General features: G+C 45.3%; 1 protein-coding gene across 1 annotated transcript in view; it reads left to right on the forward strand.

The window, feature by feature from the left end:
- The window catches only part of wdr70 (WD repeat domain 70), a 176,051-nt gene extending 163,008 nt beyond the window's left edge, over positions 1-13,043 (forward strand). The window contains exons 8-11 of the mRNA XM_078213899.1: positions 511-590; positions 1,580-1,696; positions 1,929-2,091; positions 12,600-13,043. Of these exons, the coding sequence (XP_078070025.1) occupies positions 511-590; positions 1,580-1,696; positions 1,929-2,091; positions 12,600-12,687 (448 nt within the window). The 3' untranslated portion in view covers positions 12,688-13,043. The remainder of the gene's footprint in view (positions 1-510; positions 591-1,579; positions 1,697-1,928; positions 2,092-12,599) is intronic.
- Positions 13,044-21,164: the final 8,121 nt, after the last annotated feature.

Consider the following 21,164-nt stretch of genomic DNA (forward strand, 5'->3'; position numbering starts at 1 on the left):
AATAAACACATCAAATGCACTACCCTCGTGAATCTTCTCCATTATTTCATAAAACAGTTTGATTAAGTTAGACAAACACGATCTGCCTTTAATAAATCTGTGCCGAATTACATTTATTCACCCAAGTTGCCAATTAAATTTGTTCCCAAATTTGTCTCAAAATATTTCTGCATTATAATTTGACTGGTCTATAGTTTCTGGGTTAATTAAAGGCTTTGGTCCCACACCATGGAGTAAAGCATGGTCAAGCCAGCTAGATGTCTACTAACCCAGCCCATGTCCCAGTTCCAACCCCATCTCGGGTCTTAACCCCAACAGCTTTATATCTTGGCATGGGCAGGCACTGGCACAAGCTGAACTCCAACCCAAGGTCCAGCTTCAGACTCGGACCCAGCCTAAGTACAGCAGTCCACTCCAGGCCTCAGCTTGAGCAGAAAAGCCAAGTTTGATGAGTAGGTTTAGACCCTCTCAGAACGTTTCATTCATTGACCAGAACTTTCTGTTTTGCAGAGGGGCTAAACTCTGTGTCGTGAAAACAAAGCGAAAAGCAAAGCAGAGTCAGACTGTCACGCAGGATTATGTTATCACACGTAAGTACAGGACCTCTCCAGGAAAACCGCTCTAACACAACACAGCCACTCTTCCAATCTGAAGAAAGGCAGGAACAAGCTCAATCCCCTGCCACATGCAGGGGAACCATGCAGGATTAGTCATAGGTAAAGTTGGCGAATTCTGTTTTCATGCACCTTTTCCACAAAAATGCCAAATATGTTCTACACCCCTCACTGTAACACTCTGATATACCCCTCACTGTAACACTCTGATATATCCCACACACCTCACAGTCACACTCTTATATACCCCACAGCCCCCACTGCAACACTCTGATACACCCCACACCTTATGTGCCATTCATTTTGACCATGGCTAATCATCGAATTCAATATCCTGATTCTCCCCCCACCCCTTTCCCCCATATCCCTCGTTCCCTATAGCCCCCAAAAGCTTTCTCTAATTTCTTTTTTAAATCAGACAGTGTTTTGGCTTCAACTACATTTTGTGGTAGTGAATTCCACACATTCACCATCCTCTGGGTGAAGACATTTCTCCTCGCCTCAGTTCTAAAAGTTTTACCCCTTATCCTCAAACTATGACCCCTAGTTGTGGACTCCCCCACCATCGGGAACATTTTTTCTGAATCTACCCTGTTTAACCCTGTTAGAATTTTTTACGTTTCTATGAGATTCCCCCTCACTCTTCTAAACGCCAGTGAATATAATCCTAGCCGACTTAGTCTCTCCTCATACACCCCACACGCCTCACTAATATTCTAATATACCCCACACCCCTCACTGTAACATTCTGATATACCCCACACCCATCATTAATGTACCCCACACCCCTCACTGTAATACTCTGATATATCCCACACCCCTCAATCTGACACTCTGATGTACCCCGTGGCCCACACTGATGTTCCCCACAGCGCACCGATATACCCCAGATGCCTGAAAACATTAGGGTTGGTGTGAATAGTACAATCATCATTTAATAAATTGTTTGCTTTGTTTGTTCTCAGCTCATGCGTTGCCCATGTTCCGGGAACCCAGGCAGAAGAGTACCAGGAAACAGTTGGAGAAAGATCGTCTTGACCCTGTTAAATCTCACAAACCAGAACCCCCCGTATCTGGACCAGGTATCATCCTCTTCACATTTCTCTCATGACGGCAAGCTACATCTAACATCAGCTCTGTTAACTAAGGAGCATTGCAGGATCTGGGAGCTACTGGGTAAACTTCAGTTTGATTGTTACTTTGGAGAGTTTAAGTCAATTGCATCAAGGTTCCTGGGGATAAAAGGGGAGTGGTTCTGGATGGGTGTTGGGGATATGATGTGCCTTTGACCTGCTGACCTTGCCTTTCTTACAGGACGTGGTGGACGTGTTGGGACTCATGGTGGGACACTATCATCGTTTATTGTGAAGAACATAGCTCTGGATAAAACGGATGATAGCAACCCACGTGAAGCTATCTTACGTCATGCAAAAGAAGCCGAACAGAACCCATACTGGGTAGCACCGGCCTACGTGAAGTGAGTCTGATTAGTGCAAAATCAGAGTCTCAGATTGGCGGGAGCTCAGGTTTGGGGTTCATGAGGAAAGAGAGGCAATTGAGCTATCTTATTCTTTTGTACTTTCCATCTAAAGTAGTGGTGGGAGACAGAGGGTGGTGACAGACGGCTGCTTTAGTGACTGGAGGCCAGTGACCAGTGGTGTACAAAAGAACAAAGAACAGTACAGCACAGGAAACAGGCCCTTCGGCCCTCCAAGCCTGTGCCGCTCCTTGGTCCAACTAGACCAATCGTTTGTATCCCTCCATTCCCAGGCTGCTCATGTGACTATCCAGGTAAGTCTTAAACAATGTCAGCATGTCTGCCTCCACCACCCTACTTGGCAGCGCATTCCAGGCCCCCACCACCCTCTGTGTAAAAAACATCCCTCTAATATCTGAGTTATACTTCGCCCCTCTCACCTTGAGCCCGTGACCTCTCGTGATCATCACTTCTGATCTGGGAAAAAGCTTCCCACCGTTCACCCTATCTATCCCCTTCATAATCTTGTACACTTCTATTCAATCTCCCCTCATTCTCCGTCTTTCCAGGGAGAACAAGCCCAGTTTACCCAATCTCTTCTCATAGCTAAGACCCTCCATACCAGGCAACATCCTGGTAAACCTTCTCTGCACTCTCTCTAAAGCCTCCACGTCCTTCTGGTAGTGCGGCGACCAGAACTGGACGCAGTACTCCAAATGTGGCCTAACCAGCGTTCTATACAGCTGCATCATCAGACTCCAGCTTTTATACTCTATACCCCGTCCTATAAAGGCAAGCATACCAGATGCCTTCTTCACCACCTTCTCCACCTGTGTTGCCACCTTCAAGGATTTGTGGACTTGCACACCTAGGTCCCTCTGTGTTTCTATACTCTTGATGACTCTGCCATTTATTGTATAACTCCTCCCGACATTATTTCTTCCAAAATGCATCACTTCGCATTTATCCGGATTAAATTCCATCTGCCACCTCTCCACCCAATTTTCCAGCCTATCTATATCCTGCTGTATTGTCTGACAATGCTCTTCGCTATCCGCAAGTCCAGCCATCTTCGTGTCATCCGCAAACTTGCTGATAACACCAGTTACACCTTCTTCCAAATCATTTATATATATTTATATATATCACAAATAGCAGAGGTCCCAGTACAGAGCCGTGCGGAACACCACTGGTCATAGACCTCCAGCCGGAAAAAGACCCTTTGACCGCTACCCTCTGTCTCCGAGGGCCAAGCCAGTTCTCCACCCAGCTAGCCACTTCTCCTTGTGTCCCATGAGCCTTAACCTTCTTAACCAACCTGCCATGTGGGACTTTGTCAAAGGCCTTACTGAAATCCATATAGACGACATCCACGGCCCTTCCTTCGTCAACCGTTTTTGCCACTCCCTCAAAAAACACCACCAAATTTGTAAGGCACGACCTCCCTCTTACAAAACCATGCTGTCTGTCACTAATGAGATTGTTCCGTTCTAAATGCGCATACATCCTGTCTCTAAGAATCCTCTCCAACAACTTCCCTACCACGGACGTCAAGTAGGTTATCCCTGCTACCCTTCTTAAACAACGGGACCACATTCGCTATCCTCCAATCCTCAGGGACCTCACCTGTGTCTAAAGAAACGACAAAGATTTCCGTCAGAGGCCCAGCAATTTCATCTCTCGTCTCCCTGAGCAGTCTAGGATAGATGCCATCAGGTCCTGGGGCTTTGTCAGTTTTAATGTTCCCTAAAAAACCTAACACTTCCTCCCTTGTAATGGATATTTTCTCTAACGGGTCAACACCTCCCTCCGAGACACTCCCGGTTAACACGTCCCTCTCCTTCGTGAATACCGATGCAAAGTATTCATTTAGGACCTCCCCTATTCCCTTGGGTTCTAAGCATAATTCCCCTCCTTTGTCCCTGAGAGGTCCGATTTTCTCCCTGACAACTCATTTGTTCCTAACGTATGAATAGAATGCCTTAGGATTCTCCTTAATCCTGCCTGCCAAGAACATCTCGTGACCTCTTTTTGCCCTTCTAACTCCCCGTTTGAGTTCTTTCCTACTCCCTCTGTATTCCTCCAGAGCTCCATCTGTTTTCTGTTGCCTGGACTTAACGTACACCTCCCTTTTCATTTTAATCAGATCCTCAATTTCCCTGGTTATCCACGGCTCTCGAATCCTACCTTTCCTATCTTTCCTTTTTACAGGCACATGCCTGTCCTGCAGCCTTATCAATTGTTCCTTAAAAGACTCCCACATGCCAGACGCGGACTTACCCTCGAACATCCTCTCCCAATCAACATCCACCAATTCCTGCCTAATCCGGCTATAGTTAGCCTTCCCCCAATTTAGCACCCTGCCTGTAGGACAGCACTCATCCTTGTCCATTACTATCCTAAAGTTAAGAGTTGTGGTCACTATTTGCCACATGTTCCCCTCCCAAAACTTTGACGACCCGACCGGGCTCATTTCCCAGAACTAGGTCCAGTATAGCCCCCTCTCTAATTGGGCTATCTACATACTGTTCCAAAGAACCTTCCAGTATGCATTTTACAAATTCCTCCTCGTCCGGAACCCCAGCTCTAAGCACTTTCCACTCTATACCAGGGAAATTAAAGTCCCCCACTACAACAACCCTATTTTTTCTGCACCTATCCAGAATCTCCTGACATATCCTTTCCTCCACTTCCCGTGGGCTGTTGGGTGGTCTGTAGTACACCCCCAGCATAGTGACTGCACCCTTCCTGTTTCTAAGTTCCACCCACAGTGACTCAGTACATGACCCCTCTAAGTTGTCTACCCTCTGCACCGTGGTAATATGCTCCCTAACTAATATCGCTACTCCCCCACCTTTTTTAGCCCCTCCTCTGTCTCGCCTAAAACACTTATAACCCGGAATATTCAGCTGCCAGTCCTGTCCTTCTTTTAACCAAGTCTCCGTCACTGCAACCACATCCAAATTCCGCGCAAGCATTAAGGCCCTAAGTTCGTCCGTCTTACCCGTTATGCTCCTCGCATTGAAGCAGATGCACTCCAGACCTCCAGGCCTACTCAGGTCATCCTCCTCCAGAGTGCTGCTCCTCTTAGCTAGCCTTGCCCTGGCCCCCAGCTCACCCCCAGCCTCAGTACTTACTGACCTACTGTTTTGTTTCCCCACCCCTCTGCCACACTAGTTTAAATCCTGCCGAAACACTCGAGCAAAACTCCCAGCCAGGATATTTGCTCCCTTCCAGTTCAGGTGTAACCCATCCTTTCTGTACAGTTGCCATCCTGACTTGAAGACCTCCCAGTTGTCTATGAATTTAAAACCCTCCCTTTTGCACCAGTCCTTTAGCCATGCGTTCAACTGTAGAATCTCCCTGTTCCTAGCCTCACTTGCACTAGACACCCATCTCCCTGAATTTCTCTCGTATGACCCCCCTGCTCTTCCTACCTACATTATTTTCACCAATGTGTATAATTACGTCCGTTTGACTACCTTCCTTTTTTAATATGCTTCCTACCCTCTCGGAGACATCCAGTACCCCGGCACCAATGGAGGCAGAGTACCATCCTGGATTCTCATTCGCTCCCACAGAACCGCCTGTCTGTGCCTCTAACCATTGTGTCCCCCACCACAGGGAAACGTGCTGGGCCCCCTATTGTTCGTCATTTATATAAATGACATAGATGACTATGTGGGGGGTAGGATCAGTAAGTTTGCTGATGACACGAAGATTGGCCGGGTGGTTAACAGTGAGATTGAGTGTCTTAGGCTACAGGAAGATATAGACGAGATGGTCAAATGTGTGGATAAGTGGCAGATGGAATTTAACCCTGAAAAGTGTGAGGTGATACACTTTGGAAGGAGTAATTTGACAAGAAAGTATACTATGAAAGATCTGACACTGGGAAGTTCCGAAGAACAAAGGGACCTTGGTGTGTTTGTCCATACATCTCTGAAGGCGAAAAGGCAGGTAAATAGGGTGGTGAAAATGGCATATGGCACACACACCTTTATTAATCGAGGTATAGATTACATAGACCATAGAACAGTACAGCACAGAACAGGCCCTTCAGCCCACGATGTTGTGCTGAGCTTTATCTGAAACCAAGATCAAGCTATCCCACTCCCTATCATCCTGGTGTGCTCCATGTGCCTATCCAATAACCGCTTAAATGTTCCTAAAGTGTCTGACTCCACTATCACTGCAGGCAGTCCATTCCACACCCCAACCACTCTCTGCGTAAAGAACCTACCTCTGATATCCTTCCTGTATCTCTCACCACGAACCCTATAGTTATGCCCCCTTGTAATAGCTCCATCCACCCGAGGAAATAGTCTTTGAACGTTCACTTTATCTATCCCCTTCATCATTTTATAAACCTCTATTAAGTCTCCCCTCAACCTCCTCCGCTCCAGAGAGAACAGCCCTAGCTCCCTCAACCTTTCCTCATAAGACCTACCCTCCAAACCAGGCAGCATCCTGGTAAATCTCCTCTGCACTCTTTCCAGCGCTTCCACATCCTTCTTATAGTGAGGTGACCAGAACTGCACACAATATTCCAAATGTGGTCTCACCAAGGTCCTGTACAGTTGCAGCATAACCCCACGGCTCTTAAACTCCAACCCCCTGTTAATAAAAGCTAACACACTATAGGCCTTCTTCACAGCTCTATCCACTTGAGTGGCAACCTTTAGAGATCTGTGGATATGGACCCCAAGATCTCTCTGTTCCTCCACAGTCTTCAGAACCCTACCTTTGACCCTGTAATCCACATTTAAATTAGTCCTACCAAAATGAATCACCTCACATTTATCAGGGTTAAACTCCATTTGCCTTTTTTCAGCCCAGCTGTGCATCCTATCTATCTCTTTGCAGCCTACAACAGCCCTCCACCTCATCCACTACTCCACCAATCTTGGTGTCATCAGCAAATTTACTGATCCACCCTTCAGCCCCCTCCTCTAAGTCATTAATAAAAATCACAAAGAGCAGAGGACCAAGCACTGATCCCTGCGGCACTCCGCTAGCAACCTGCCTCCAATCTGAAAATTTTCCATCGACCACCACCCTGTCTTCGATCAGACAGCCAGTTACCTATCCAGTCGGCCAACTTTCCTTCTATCCCACACCTCCTCACTTTCATCATAAGCCGACCATGGGGGACCTTATCAAATGCCTTACTAAAATCCATGTATATGACATCAACTGCCCTTACCTTCATCAACACACTTAGTTACCTCCTCAAAAAATTATATCAAATTACAAACGTAGAGAGGTCATGATGGAGTTGTATAGAACTTTGGTGAGGTCACAGCTGGAGTACTGTGTGCAGCTCTGGTCGCCACATTATCGGAAGGATGTGATTGTACTGGATGGGGTGCAGAGGAGATTCACCAGGATGCTGCCTGGGATGGAACATTTAAGTTACGAAGAGAGCTTGGATAGGCTTGGGTTGTTTTCGTTGGAGCAGAGAAGACTGAGGGGCGACCTGATTGAGGTGCTCAAGATTATGAGGGGCATGGACAGGGTGGATAGGGAGCAGCTGTTCCCCTTTGTTGAAGGGTCAGTTACGAGGGGACACAAGTGAGGGGTGGGAGGTTTTGGGGGGATTTGAGGAAAAACTTTTTGACTCGGTGATGGTCTGGACTGCATTGCCTGGGAGGGTGGTGGAGGCGGGATGCCCCACATCCTTTAAAAAGTACCTGGATGAGTACTTGGCATGCCATAACATTCAAGGCTATGGGCCAAGTGCTGGCAAGTGGGATTAGATGGGCAGATCAGAGCATTTCATGCATTGACGCAGACTTGATGGGCCGAAGGACCTCTTCTGCACTGCAGTATTCTGTGATTCGCTGATCTCCCATGGAATAAACTTCAAGAGGCTTGAATATCTTTACCTCTAGCACTCAATTCTCCATTATTAATAGTCGTTTGATAGTACGGGACTTGACTATTACTGAAAAAGAGAGATGCTTTCAAAGTTTTTTGTCTTGCATTCATAGCATAGACTTACAAAAATACTAACTGTAAAAGGAACAACAATTTATACTACATGGAACCTACTGTTAAGCATGACAGCAACTGCTCAAAAGCAAGTTACAAAAAAGCTTGTTGGACTTGTGTAAGAATAGCGAGCTGTCGGGTGGTATATATTACCGGATTTACCCTCAGCTCACTGTGTCCACGTATGTATGGGGTGTTCAAAACATACAAAAATTATGTCCTTTTATTTTTTGTCTTATCTAACCATAGCTGGTTCTACATGATATGAATTGACCAAATGATTAGGTGAGTTACTATAACCAGGTTTGAGCAAGTTTTCCACAGAGAACATGGAGGATTCCATTATCTTACTGAAGCCCACTACAGGACATGCAATGCCGCGTCAATATACTTGTTTGACATTGCTAACCTCGTCACCAATGTACAGGTCAAGGAACCCATAGACCTTTGAACCAGCTCATTATATCATGGTGATTGAGGTGCACCACTATTGCTTGAATCTGTATTCATTGAACTTAAAAACTCACCAACTTGTGCAGTTGAGTTCCGTTTTAATGACACCACGTATCATTAAGCAGGATTAAGGAAAATCCCAAGGCTTTTTATACACATATAAAGAGCAAGAGGGTAGCCAGGGAGAGGGTTGGCCCACTCAAGGACAGGGGAGGGAATCTATGCATGGAGCCAGTGGAAATGGGCGAGGTATTAAATGAGTACTTTGCGTCAGTATTCTCCAAAGAGAAGGACTTAGAGTCATAGAGGTTTACAGCATGGAAACAGGCCCTTCGGCCCAACTTGTCCATGCCGCCCTTTTTTTTAAAGCCCCTAAGCTAATCCCAATTGCCTGCATTTGGCCCATATCCCTCTATACCCATCGTACCCATGTAACTATCTAAATGCTTTTTAAAAGATAAAATTGTACCCGCCTCTACTACGACCTCTGGCAGACACTCTGCACCCTCTGTGTGAAAAAGTTGCCCCTCTGGATACTTTTATATCTCTCCCCTCTCACCTTAAACCTATGTCCTCCAGTTTTAGGCTCCCCTACCTTTGGGAAAAGATATTGACTATATACCTTGTCTATGCCCCTCATTATTTTATAGACCTCTATAGGTCACCCCTCAGCCTCCTACACTGCAGAGAAAAAAGTCCCAGTCTGTTCAGCCTCTCCTTATAACTCAATCCATCAAATCCCGGTAGCATCCTAGTAAATCTTTTCTGCACTCTTTCTAGTTTAATAATATCCTTTCTATAATAGAGTGATCAGAATTGCACACAATATTCCAAGTGTGGCCTTACCAATGTCTTGTACAACTTCAACAAGACGTCCCAACTCCTGTATTCGATGTTCTGACCGATGAAACCAAGCATGCCGAATGCTTTCTTCACCACTCTGTCTACCTGTGACTCCACTTTCAAGGAGCTATGAACATGTACCTCTAGATCTCTTTGTTCTGTAACTCTCCCCAATGCCCTACCATTAACTGAGTAAGTTCTGCCCTGGTTCAATCTACCAAAATGCATTACCTCACATTTGTCTAAATTAAACTCTGTCTGCCATTCGTCAGCCCACGGGCCCAATTGATCAAGATCCCACTGCAATTGGAGATAACCTTCCTCACTGTCCACCATGCCACCAATCTTGGTGTCATCTGCAAACCTACTAATCATGCCCCCCTATACTCTCCTCCAAATCATTAATATAAATGACAAATAACAGTGGGCCCAGCACTGATCCCTGAGGCACACCGCTGGTCACAGGCCTCCAGTTTGAAAAACAACTCTCTACAACCACCCTCTGGGCTTCTGTCAAGTAGCCACTTTTGTATCCATTTAGATACCTCACCCTGGATCCCGGGAGTTTTAACTTTATGCAACAGCCTATCATGCGGTACCTTGTCAAAGGCCTTGCTAAAGTCCATGTAGACAACATCAACTGCACTGCCCTCATCTACCTTCTTGGTTACCCCTTCAAAAAACTTGGTGGATGATGAGTCTGGGAAAGTATGTGTAGACAGTTTGAGTCATGTTGAGATCAAAAAGGAGGAGGTTCTTGAGAAACATTAAGGTGGACATGTCCCCAGGGCCTGATGGGATATACCCCAGAATACTGAGAGAGGCAAGGGAGGAAATTGCTGGGGCCTTGAGAGAAACCTTTGTATCCTCACTGGCTACAGGGGAGGTCCCAGTGAATTGGAGAATAGCCAGTGTTGTTCCTTTGTTTAAGAAGGGTAGCAAGAATAATCCAGGTAATTACAGGCCGGTGAGCCTTACATCAGTGGAAGGGTAATTATTGGAGAGGATTCTTCGAGACAGGATTTATTCCCACTTGGAAATAAGTGGACGTATTAGCGAGAGGCAACATGGTTTTGTGAAGGGGAGGTCGTGTCTCACGAACTTGATTGAGTTTTTCAAAGAAGTGACAAAGATGATTGATGAAGGTAGGGCAGTGGATGTTGTCTACATGGACTTCAGTAAGGCCTTTGACAAGGTCCCTCATGGCAGACTGGTGCAGAAGGTGAAGTGCCATGGGATCAGAGATGAGCTAGCAAGGTGGATACAAAACTGGCTCGGTCAAAGAAGACAGAGGGTAGCAGTGGAAGGGTGTGTTTCTGAATGGAGGGCTGTGACAAGTGGTGTTCCACAGGGATCAGTGCTGGGACCTTTGCTGTTTGAAATATATATAAATGATTTGGAGGAAAATGTAACTGGATTCATTAGTAAGTTTGCGGACGACACAAAGGTTGGTGGATTTGCAGATAGCGATGAGGACCATCAGAGGATACAGCAGGATATAGATCAGTTGGAGACTTGGGCGCAGAGATGGCAGATGGAGTTTAACCCGGACAAATGTGAGGTAATGCATTTTGGAAGGTCTAATACAGATAGGAAATATACAGTAAGTGGCAGAACCCTAAGAGTATTGATAGGCAAAGGGATCTGGGTGTACAGGTACACACGTCACTGAAAGTATCAATGCAGGTAGAGAAGGCAGTCAAGAAGGCATACGGCATGCTTGCCTTCATCGGCCGGGGTATTGAGTTTAAAACTTGGCAAGTCATGTTGCAGCTTTATAGTTCGGCCACACTTAGAATATAGTGTTTGATTCTGGTCGCCACATTACCAGAAGGATGTGGAGGCTTTGGAGAGGGTACAGAAAAGATTTACCAGGATGTTGCCTGGTATGGTGGGCATTAGCTATGAGGAGAGGTTGGAGAAACTTGGTTTGTTCTCACTGGAGCAACGGAGGTTGAGGGGAGACCTGATAGAAGTCTACAAGATTATGAGAGGCATGGACAGAGTGGATAGTCAGAAGCTTTTTCCCAGGGTGGAAGAGTCAATTATTAGGGGGCATAGGTTTAAGGTGCGAGGGGCAAGGTTTAAAGGAGATGTACGATGCAGATATTTTACACAGAGAGTAGTGGGTGCCTGGAACTCGTTGCCGGGGGAGGTAGTGGAAGCGGATATAGTAGTGACTTTTAAGGGGCGTCTTGACAGGTACATGAATAGGATGGGAATAGAGGGATATGGTCCCCGGAAGGGTAGGGGGTTTTAGTTAAGTCGGGCAGCATGGTGGGTGCAGGCTTGGAGGGCCGAAGGGCCTGTTCCTGTGCTGTAATTTTCTTTGTTCTTTGTATGACCAAATAGATGATGTTGCCATGGGATCCCACTGTAAAGAAATCGAGAGCTTTGCGGAATAAGGCGGAAATGGAGTTGAGGATTATCATTATCAGATCAATCATGATCTCATTGAATGGTGGAGCAGACTCAATTGGCCAAATAGCCTACTTCTGCTCCCAAGTCTTATGGTGTTACTCCTGGGAAGATGGGACTATCGAATGAGGAGTGAGTGAATTTCTTGAGGAAGTAACAAGGAGGATTGATGAGATTAAAGCTTATGACAAGGTCCCACATGGCAGAAGAGTTACAAAAACAGTGTCTGCATGGCACACACTGCCATCACTTTGCATCGGCGGTGGATGGGGTACCGCAGTGTTTAAATGCTGGTCCAGTTCTGGTTCTGGTCAGTGAAGATTGTATAGGTTTCCCCTAGTTGTCAAACCTAAAATACGGGAACATAAGGGACCAATTATTTCGGACTGAGACGAGAAATACTCTCATCTACAGAGTTGTGAAACTTTGGAATTCTCTGCAGTGGATTTGTGGATGTTCCATCATTGCATATTACATAGATCCTTGGTTCCTGAGGGTTATGGGGTGTGTGCAATAAGGTGGATTTTGAGTCAAAGATCAGCCACAATCATAATGAACGGTGGAACAGGCTCAAGAGGAAAATTGTCTAGTATGGCTCCTTTTACTGATCTTGTGTTCAGTTTCAAGCATCTTTTCTGGCAGAATGTTCTGGATCTCTCGTGTTCTGACCTATTTTACCATATGCACCCCTCTTGCCTTCTCACCCTCTGTGCCCCTCTTGTTTTCTGTGAGCCCCATAATCCTTTGCCAACCCACCTACCCTCTGAAAATGGCCTTCACTTTCTCACTTTTGATTGCAGGACCCAGCCACATGCAGTGTTTGCAACGGCAGAGTTGGAGGAAGAGGTGGAGGATGATGAGCCCGAATGGAAGAAGCGCAGACTTTGAGCATCATATGGACCATGGATTGTTGACCAGCTTTAGTGCCTGTGGCGATGCGCTGGTTTCTTATCTCCTTTACAAGTTTCTGTGGTTGGCGGAACAGAGGAACTAGTGGGGGTAAGGATTGGGAGGAGTTAATTGAGAGGGGTGGGTAGGAAAGGGGCAGGTGAGAGGATTAATGTTTGTGAAGGAGTGAGTATGGGGTTATGGGGCAGGGTGGAGGTCTGGGAGGCAGGTGGGAGAGAGATGACTTGGTCTTTTTTTTTGACAACTGATGTCTTGCTGTGAAATTTTATTTCTTGTGCCTGATATTTTATTCCCTGTCTTGTGTGAATAAAATCTGATGAAAGATGTTTCAGCTATTAGCTGAGTTCACTGATTTTTTTTAAATTATTCATTCGTGGGACACGGTGTTACTGGTTGGCCAGCATTTATTGCCATCCCTAGTTGCCCTTGAATTGAGTGGCTTGCCAGGCCATTTTCATAGAATTATGATTCTATGGTTCTGTGAATTCAAATTGCACCATCTGCCATGGCAGAATTTCTCCTTGCGTTACGATCAATTAAGATCCACCTCCCAAATCATTTACCCCAGTAACCTCAATGCTTTCTTGTCTGATTTAGTCAAAAACTCAGGCTTAGAATTTCAAGGTCTGTTTCTGAAGAGAAATAGTCAGCTGAGATCAAAGAAGGCCACTCAACCTTATTACTGTGTCAAATAGCAAGTTCACGCCTTTGTTAAAATGATGTCAAAGAATTGATTGGAATGTGTTAGTGTTCAGTCACCAACAAATTCTACATCCTGGTGATGTGAGTGAGAGGATGAAAATAAGAGAGTAACGAAGGAAAGATTAGGACCCATAAAAGGAAACAAAAACCTGTGTGGAGACCAGATGTGGGTTCTTGATGAACACTTTGTGTATGTCTTCAAAAAAAAAGGGGGACAACACAGACATTGTAGTCAAGGGGGAGGAATATGAAGTATTGGATGTTATAAACATAGGGAGAGGGGAAGTATTAATTGGATTAGCATCCTTGAACAAAAAACAGAAAATGCTGCAGCAACTCACCAGGTCTGACAGCTTCTCTGGAGAGAGAATCGAGCCAACGTTTCGTGTCAGGATGACCCTTTGTCAGACCCTTCGCCAGAGCTCTGAAGGGTCCTCCTCTATTCACTCTCCACAGATGCTGTCAGACCGACTGAGCTTTTTGAGCATTTTCCGTTTTTGTTTCAGAATCCAGCAGCCACAGTACCTTGTCTTTACCTTGAAATCGATACATCATGAAGGTAGGATGAAATTAATCCCAGGCTGTCAAAAGAAGTAAGGGAAGAAATTGCAGAGGTTCTGACCATAACTTTCCAATCCTCTCAATGCGGGTGTGGTGTTGGAGGATTGGAGGTCTGCTAACGTTGTACCTTTGTTTAAAAAAGGAGCAAGGAACAGACTGACTAATTACAGTCAGTCGGTCTACCCTCAGCTGTGGGCAAACTATTGGAATCAATACTGAGGGACTGGATAAACTGTCACTTAGGAAGGCATGGATTCATCAAGGACAGTCAGCATGGGTTTGTTACAGTAAGGTCGTTTCTGATTCATGTGTATTTTTTGATTAAGTAATGAAGAGGGCTGGTGAGGGTAGTGTGGTTCGTGAATCAGAGAATCATAGAGTCCCTACAGTGCAGAAGGAGCCCATTCAGCCCATAAGTCTGTACTGACTCTCTGACGGAATATCTTACCCAGGCCCCCTTCACCGCCCTATCCCTGGATCCTCACGCAATTACCATGGCCAATACGCCTAACCTGCACATCTTTGGACTGTGGGAGGAAACCAGAGCACCCAGAGGAAACCCAGACAGACACAGGAGAACATGCAAACTCCACACAATCTCTGAACGCTGGAATTGAACCCATGTCCCTGGTGTTGTGTGGCAGCAGTACTGACCACTGTGCCATCCTGCCACCCTATGCCACCATGTAGTCTATATGAATTTTAGCAAGGCTTTTGACAAGGTCTCCTGTGGCAGACGGATTTTTTAAAAGTCCATGGAATCGAGAAGAATGTATCAAGCTGGATACAGAATTTGTTTAGTGGCAGGAAACAAAGGGTAATTATTGTTGGATGTTTTAGTGACTGAAAGCTGTTTCTGTCCCCTGATTTTGAGATGTATATTATTCGGGTACCAGATCAAAAACCCCAAGGGATATTATGAAGCTAAATGAGATCCCGACAATTTTGTATTTTGGCATTAGTGTGACAAGATATTTCACTCCAGGCACGATTCTACTGACAGTCTTGAAAGCTTTTATCAAAATAAACTTTATTTAACAATGCAGTTTAATGAAACAAATGAATTTGCTTAACTTTTAATAATTTAAACAGACTTTGTTTGATGAAAGCTTCCTAGTGGGTCACTTGAATCATACCTGAAGCACCTTTTGCTCACCTGTGCCAAAATCGAATGTAAAACTTAGGGTCTAGGCTAACTTCACAAAACACCTTGGAGTTTCTGGCCTGGGTTTTAACACTTGACATATTTTCTCAAATTCATGTGTGCTCAGGGTCATCCAGAAGGGTCACTTTATCCCTGTCCTCTTTCTTGTTAACTGGCCTTAGTTCCTCTGTCGAGCAGTCCAACTCCACCTTCTGTTGCAAAATGGTATGCTCAAAATTCTTTCCAGGGTCTCCAATTTTTAGTTTCAGGTTAAGATTTGCTTCTTTTTCTGTATCTTTGGCACTGACTAGTGGATTTTCAATTACGACGCAATCCTTAATTTTGAAACTGTTAGAAAGCCTTTGTACATATTCTTCTCTCCCCCAGGAAACTATCTTGAGGAAGTAAATTGGACAATCTCAAATTGTGAAAGGTATATTAAAGGTATATTTTTCTGTTCCAATGTAGTTTATTAATTCCTTTGTTTGTTCTGGATCTTACATAGAAGATAGGAACAGGAAGAAGTCATTTGGCCCTTTGAGGCTGCTCCGTCATTTATTATAATCATGGGTGATTATCATCACTTTCTGCATATTCTGAGGCAAAGATATACAGCAGATTGGCTTCTTTGGTGTCAGGATTTGTTGTTAATATGGTTTTGGCAATCATTGTGCCAGTCATGTTTTTGCACAAATCATTGTAATTTATTCAAACATTAGCTATGAACAGTAAGTACTGTTTCTCTAGGTACCCATGTTTGTGCAAGCTATCTCGATTTGTTATCGCAGCAAGAACAAAAAACAAAAGAACAAAGAACAGTACAGCACAGGGAAACAGGCCCTTTGGCCCTCCAAGCCTGTGCCGCTCATTGGTCCAACTAGACCATTCGTTTGTATCCCTCCATTCCCAGACTGCTCATGTGACTATCCAGGTAAGTCTTAAACAATGTCAGCGTGTCTGCCTCCACTACCGTACTTGGCAGCGCATTCCAGGCCCCCACCACTCTGTGTAAAAAACGTCCTCTTATATCTGAGTTATACCTCGTCCCCCTCACCTTGAGCCTGTGACCCCTCGTGATCGTCACCTCCGACCTGGGAAAAAGCAGTTCATTTGGAATGATGGTACAGTTTCATCTAAAATTTTCATTTCACATCATTGTCCTTTTCTTTTGCCAGTGGCAGTACGATTCTGCTCCTCCATCTCCATCTTGAGATCACATATTACTGCTTGCTGATCTACATTTTTCTTCTCACAGTTGAGCAGCTGCTGTGAACAGTCCTGCAATTTATACTCAGGTAATTTCAACAGGTAATTTCAGGAACAGGTTCCAACGTAGTCAACCTTTCTTGCATCTGTCTCTGCACCTGCTCACTTTCCTTATTCACTTCATCTTGCAATAAATTGATCTCCTTTTCTGCCTTCACCAGTCTTACATTGCACTCAACTGCCTCCATCCGTGTCTTGCACACAAACATAGTGAATAGAGGGGGTTTTAGGGCTGTTTAAGGGGCCTTAAGATAAGCACATGAATAAGCAAAGAATAAAGGGATATGGACCAAAGGCAAGCAGAGGGTTAAGAGTTTAATTTGGCACCATGTTGGGCACAACATCGTGGCCCGAAGGGCTTGTTCCTGTGCTGTACTGTTCTCTGTTATAAGTAGGAGTCGGCCATTTGGCCCTTTGCACAAACCATTGTAATTTGGCTCTGCAATTCATTTTGATCATGGCTGATCATCAAATTCAATATTCTCATCCCTTTAGCTCCAAGAGCTTTATCTATTTCATTCTTGAGATTTCTCAGTTTTTTGGCCTTAACTGCATTCTGTGGTAATGAATTCCACACAGTCACCACCCTCTGGGTGAAGAGGTTTCTCCTCATCTCACCCCTTATCCTTAAACTATGACCCCTGGTTCCGGACTCCCCCACCATTGGAGACATTCTTTCGGAATCCACCCTGCCTAATCCATGGTGGCACAGTGGTTAGCACTGCTGCCTCTCAGCGCCAGGGTCCCAGGTTCAATTCTGGCCTCGGGTCTCTATCTGTGTGGAGTTTGCACTTTCTCCCTGTGTCTGCGTGGGTTTCCTCCGGGTGCTCTGGTTTCCTCCCACAGTCGAAAGATGTGCGGGTTAGTTTGATTGGCCATGCTAAATTGCCCCTTAGCATCAAAGGAATTAGCAGGGTAAATGCGTGGGGTTATGGGAATAGGTCCTGGGTGGAATTGTGGTCAGTACAGACTTAGAACATAGAACATTACAGCGCAGTACAGGCCCTTCGGCCCTCGATGTTGCGCCGACCAGTGGTACCAATCTAAAGCCTCTCTAATCTACACTGTTCCAATATCATCCATATGTTTATCCAATAACCACTTGAACGCTCTCAACGTTGACGAGTCCACCACTGCTGCAGGCAGGGCATTCCACGCCCTTACTACTCTCTGAGTAAAGAACCAACCTCTAACATCTGTCCTATATCTCTCACCCCTCAATTTAAAGCTATGTCCCCTCGTGCTAGCCAACACCATCCGAGGAAAAAGGCTCTCACTATCCACCCTATCTAATCCTCTGATCATCTTGTATGCCTCTATTAAGTCACCTCTTAACCTTCTTCTCTCTAACGAAAACAACCTTAAGCCCCTCAGCCTTTCCTCATACGATTTTCCTACCATACCAGGCAACATCCTGGTAAATCTCCTCTGCACCCTTTGCAACACTTCCACATCTTTCCTATAATACGGCGACCAGAACTGTACGCAATACTCCAAATGCGGCCGCACCAGAGTTTTGTACAGTTGCAGCATGACGTCCTGGCTCCGAAACTCAATCCCTCTACCAATAAAAGCTAACACACCGTACGCCTTCTTAACAACCCTATCAACCTGGGTGCCAACTTTCAGGGATCTATGCACATGGACACCCAGATCCCTCTGTTCATCCACACTACCAAGTATCTTACCATTAGCCCAGTACTCTGTATTCCTGTTACTCCTTCCAAAGTGAATCACCTCACACTTTTCCGCATTAAACTCCATTTGCCACCTCTCAGCCCAGCTCTGCAGCTTATCTATGTCCCTCTGTAACCTGCCACTTCCCTCCGCACTGTCTACAACTCCACCGACTTTAGTGTCATCCGCAAATTTACTAATCCATCCTTCCACGCCCTCATCCAAGTCATTAATAAAAATGATGAACAGCAGTGGCCCCAAAACAGATCCTTGCGGTACACCACGAGTAACTGAACTCCAGGATGAATATTTCCCATCAACCACCACCCTTTGTTGTCTTACAGCTAGCCAATTCCTGATCCAAACCACTCAATCACCCTCAATCCCATGTGTCCGTATTTTCTGCAAAAGCTTACCATGGGGAACCTTATCAAACACTCTGCTGAAATCCATATACACCACATCAACCGCTTTACCCTCATCCACCTCTTTGGTCACCTTCTCAAAGAACTCAATAAGGTTTGTGAGGCACGACCTACCCTTCACAAAACCGTGCTGACTATCCCTAATCAAATTATTCCTTTCCAGGTGATTATAAATCGTATCTCTTATAATCCTTTCCAATACTTTGCCCACAACAGTGATGGGCGAATGGCCTCCTTCTGTACTGTAGGGATTCTATGGATAATCCCGTTAGAATTTTATAAGTTTCTATCAGATCCCCTCTCACTCTTCGAACTCCAGTGAATAGAATCCTAACCGATTTAGTCTCTCCTCATGACAGACCTACCATCCCAGGAATCAGCCTAGTAAACCTTTGCTGTACTATGTCTGTAGCAAGGACAGATTACAAAAGCAGAGAGGTCATGATGGAATTGCATAGAACTTTGGTGAGGCCACAACTGGAGGACTGTGTGCAGTTCTGGTCACCACATTATAGGAAGGATGTGAACGCACTGGAGGGGGTGCAGAGGGGATTCACCAGGATGCTGCCTGGGATGGAATATTTAAGTTACGAAGAGAGCTTGGATAGGCTTGGGTTGTTTCTCTGCAGCAGAGAAGACTGAGGGGAGACCTGATTGAGGTGTTCAAGATTATGAGAGGCATGAACAGGGTGGATAGGGAGCAGCTGTACCCCTTAGTTGAAGGGTCAGTTATGAGGGGACACAAGTTAAAAGTGAGGGATGGGAGGTTTAGGGGGGGATTTGAGGAAAAACCTTTTTACTCAGAGGGTGGTGACAGTCTGGAATGCACTGCCTGGGAGGATGGTGGAGGCAGGATGCCTCACATCTTTTAAAAGATACCTGGATGAGTAGTTGGCATGCCATAACATTCAAGGCTATGGGCCAAGTGCTGGCAAGTGGGATTAGGTGGGCAGGTCAGAGCATTTCATGCGTCGGTGCAAACTCAATGGGTCGAAGGGCCTCTTCTGCACTATTATTCTGTGATTCTATGACATCCTTCCTCAGATAAGGACACCAAAACTGCACACAATACTCTAGGTGTGGCTTCAACAGAGCCCTATACAATTGCACTAAAACATTCCTGTTCCTACACTAAAATAATCTTGCTATGATGGTCAACATATTTTCACTGTGTACTAATACATGTGATAATAAGTCAAATCAAAAACATACCATTTGCAGGTGTAGGAGGGAGGGCTTTAGATATGTGGATCACTGGGATGTCTTCTGGGGAAGGTGGGATCTGTACCAGAAGGACGGGTTGCACCTGAAGGAGTTGCATTGCTGATTAGGGAGCAAATCACAACTGTTTTGAGGGAGGATACATTGGAGGGATCTTGTAGTGAGGCATTATGGGTGGAGCTCAGGAATAGGAAGGATGGAATCACAATGTTGGAGTATAGACCTCCCAACAGCCCGCAGAGACAGAGGAGCAGTTGTGCAGTCAGATACTGGAAAAGTGAAAAAAGCAAGATAGTTGTGATGGGTGACTTTAACTTCCCCCATATTGACTGGGAATCCCTTACAGCCAGGGGCTCAGATGGAGAGTAATTTGTTAGATGTGTCCAGGGCGTTTTGATAGAGTATGTTGACAATCCAACCAGGGAGGGGACAATACTAAACTTGGTATTCGGGAATGAACCGGGCCAGGTGATCGATGTTTCAGTGGAGGAGCATTTTGGGCTTAGCAACCATAATTCCTTAAGATTTCGGGTAGTCATGAATAAGGACAAGAGTGGCCCTCGGGTGAGGGTGCTTAATTGGACGAGGGCCAATTGCATCCAAATTAGACAGGAACTGGGGAATGTGGATTGGGAGCGGCTATTTGAGGGCAAATCCACATCTGGCATGTGGGAGGCTTTTAAAGGCCAGTTGATTGAAGTGCAGGACAGGCATGTCCCTGAATCAATGAGGGAGAGAATTGGCAGGATTCAGGAATCATGGATGACCAGGGGAAATTGTAAGCTGAGTCAAAAGGAGAAAGGAGGCATATGATACGTCTAGGCATCTAAAAACTGACATTGAGGATTACAATGAAAGTAGGAAGGAACTTAAACATGGAATTAGGAGGGCTAAAAGGGCCATGAAATGTCTTTAGCAAACAGAGTCAGAGATCCCAAGGCTTTTTATGCACATATTAGGAGCAAGAGAAAGAGTATTCCCATTCAAGGAAATGAAGGGAAGTTATGCGTGGAACCACAGGAAGTAGGTGCAATCCTTAATGAGTACTTGGTATCGGTATTCACCAAGGAGAAGGACATGACAGATGCTGAGGTCAGGGATAGGTGTGTGAATGCTCCAGAGAATGTCAATATATTAATGGAGGAAGTGTTGAGTATCCTAAATTGCATTCAGGTAGATAAGTCCCTGGGGCCGAATGGGATCTATCCCAGGTTACTGCGGGAGGCAAGGGGAGAAATAGCTGGGGCCTTAACAGATATTTTCACATCCTCTTTGACCACAGGTGAGGTTCCAGAGGACTGGATAATAGCCAGTGTTGTTCCCTTATTTAAGAAAGGGAGCAGGGATAATCCAGGAAATTATAGGCCAGTGAGCCTGACATCAGTGGTGGGGAAGCTTTTGGAAAAGATACTGAGGGACAGGAGATACGCACATTTGGAAGAAAATGGACTAGTTAGTGA

This window comes from Mustelus asterias, chromosome 6 (assembly GCF_964213995.1).
Source record: "Mustelus asterias chromosome 6, sMusAst1.hap1.1, whole genome shotgun sequence".
In the NCBI taxonomy this organism is placed as follows: Eukaryota; Metazoa; Chordata; class Chondrichthyes; order Carcharhiniformes; family Triakidae; genus Mustelus; species Mustelus asterias.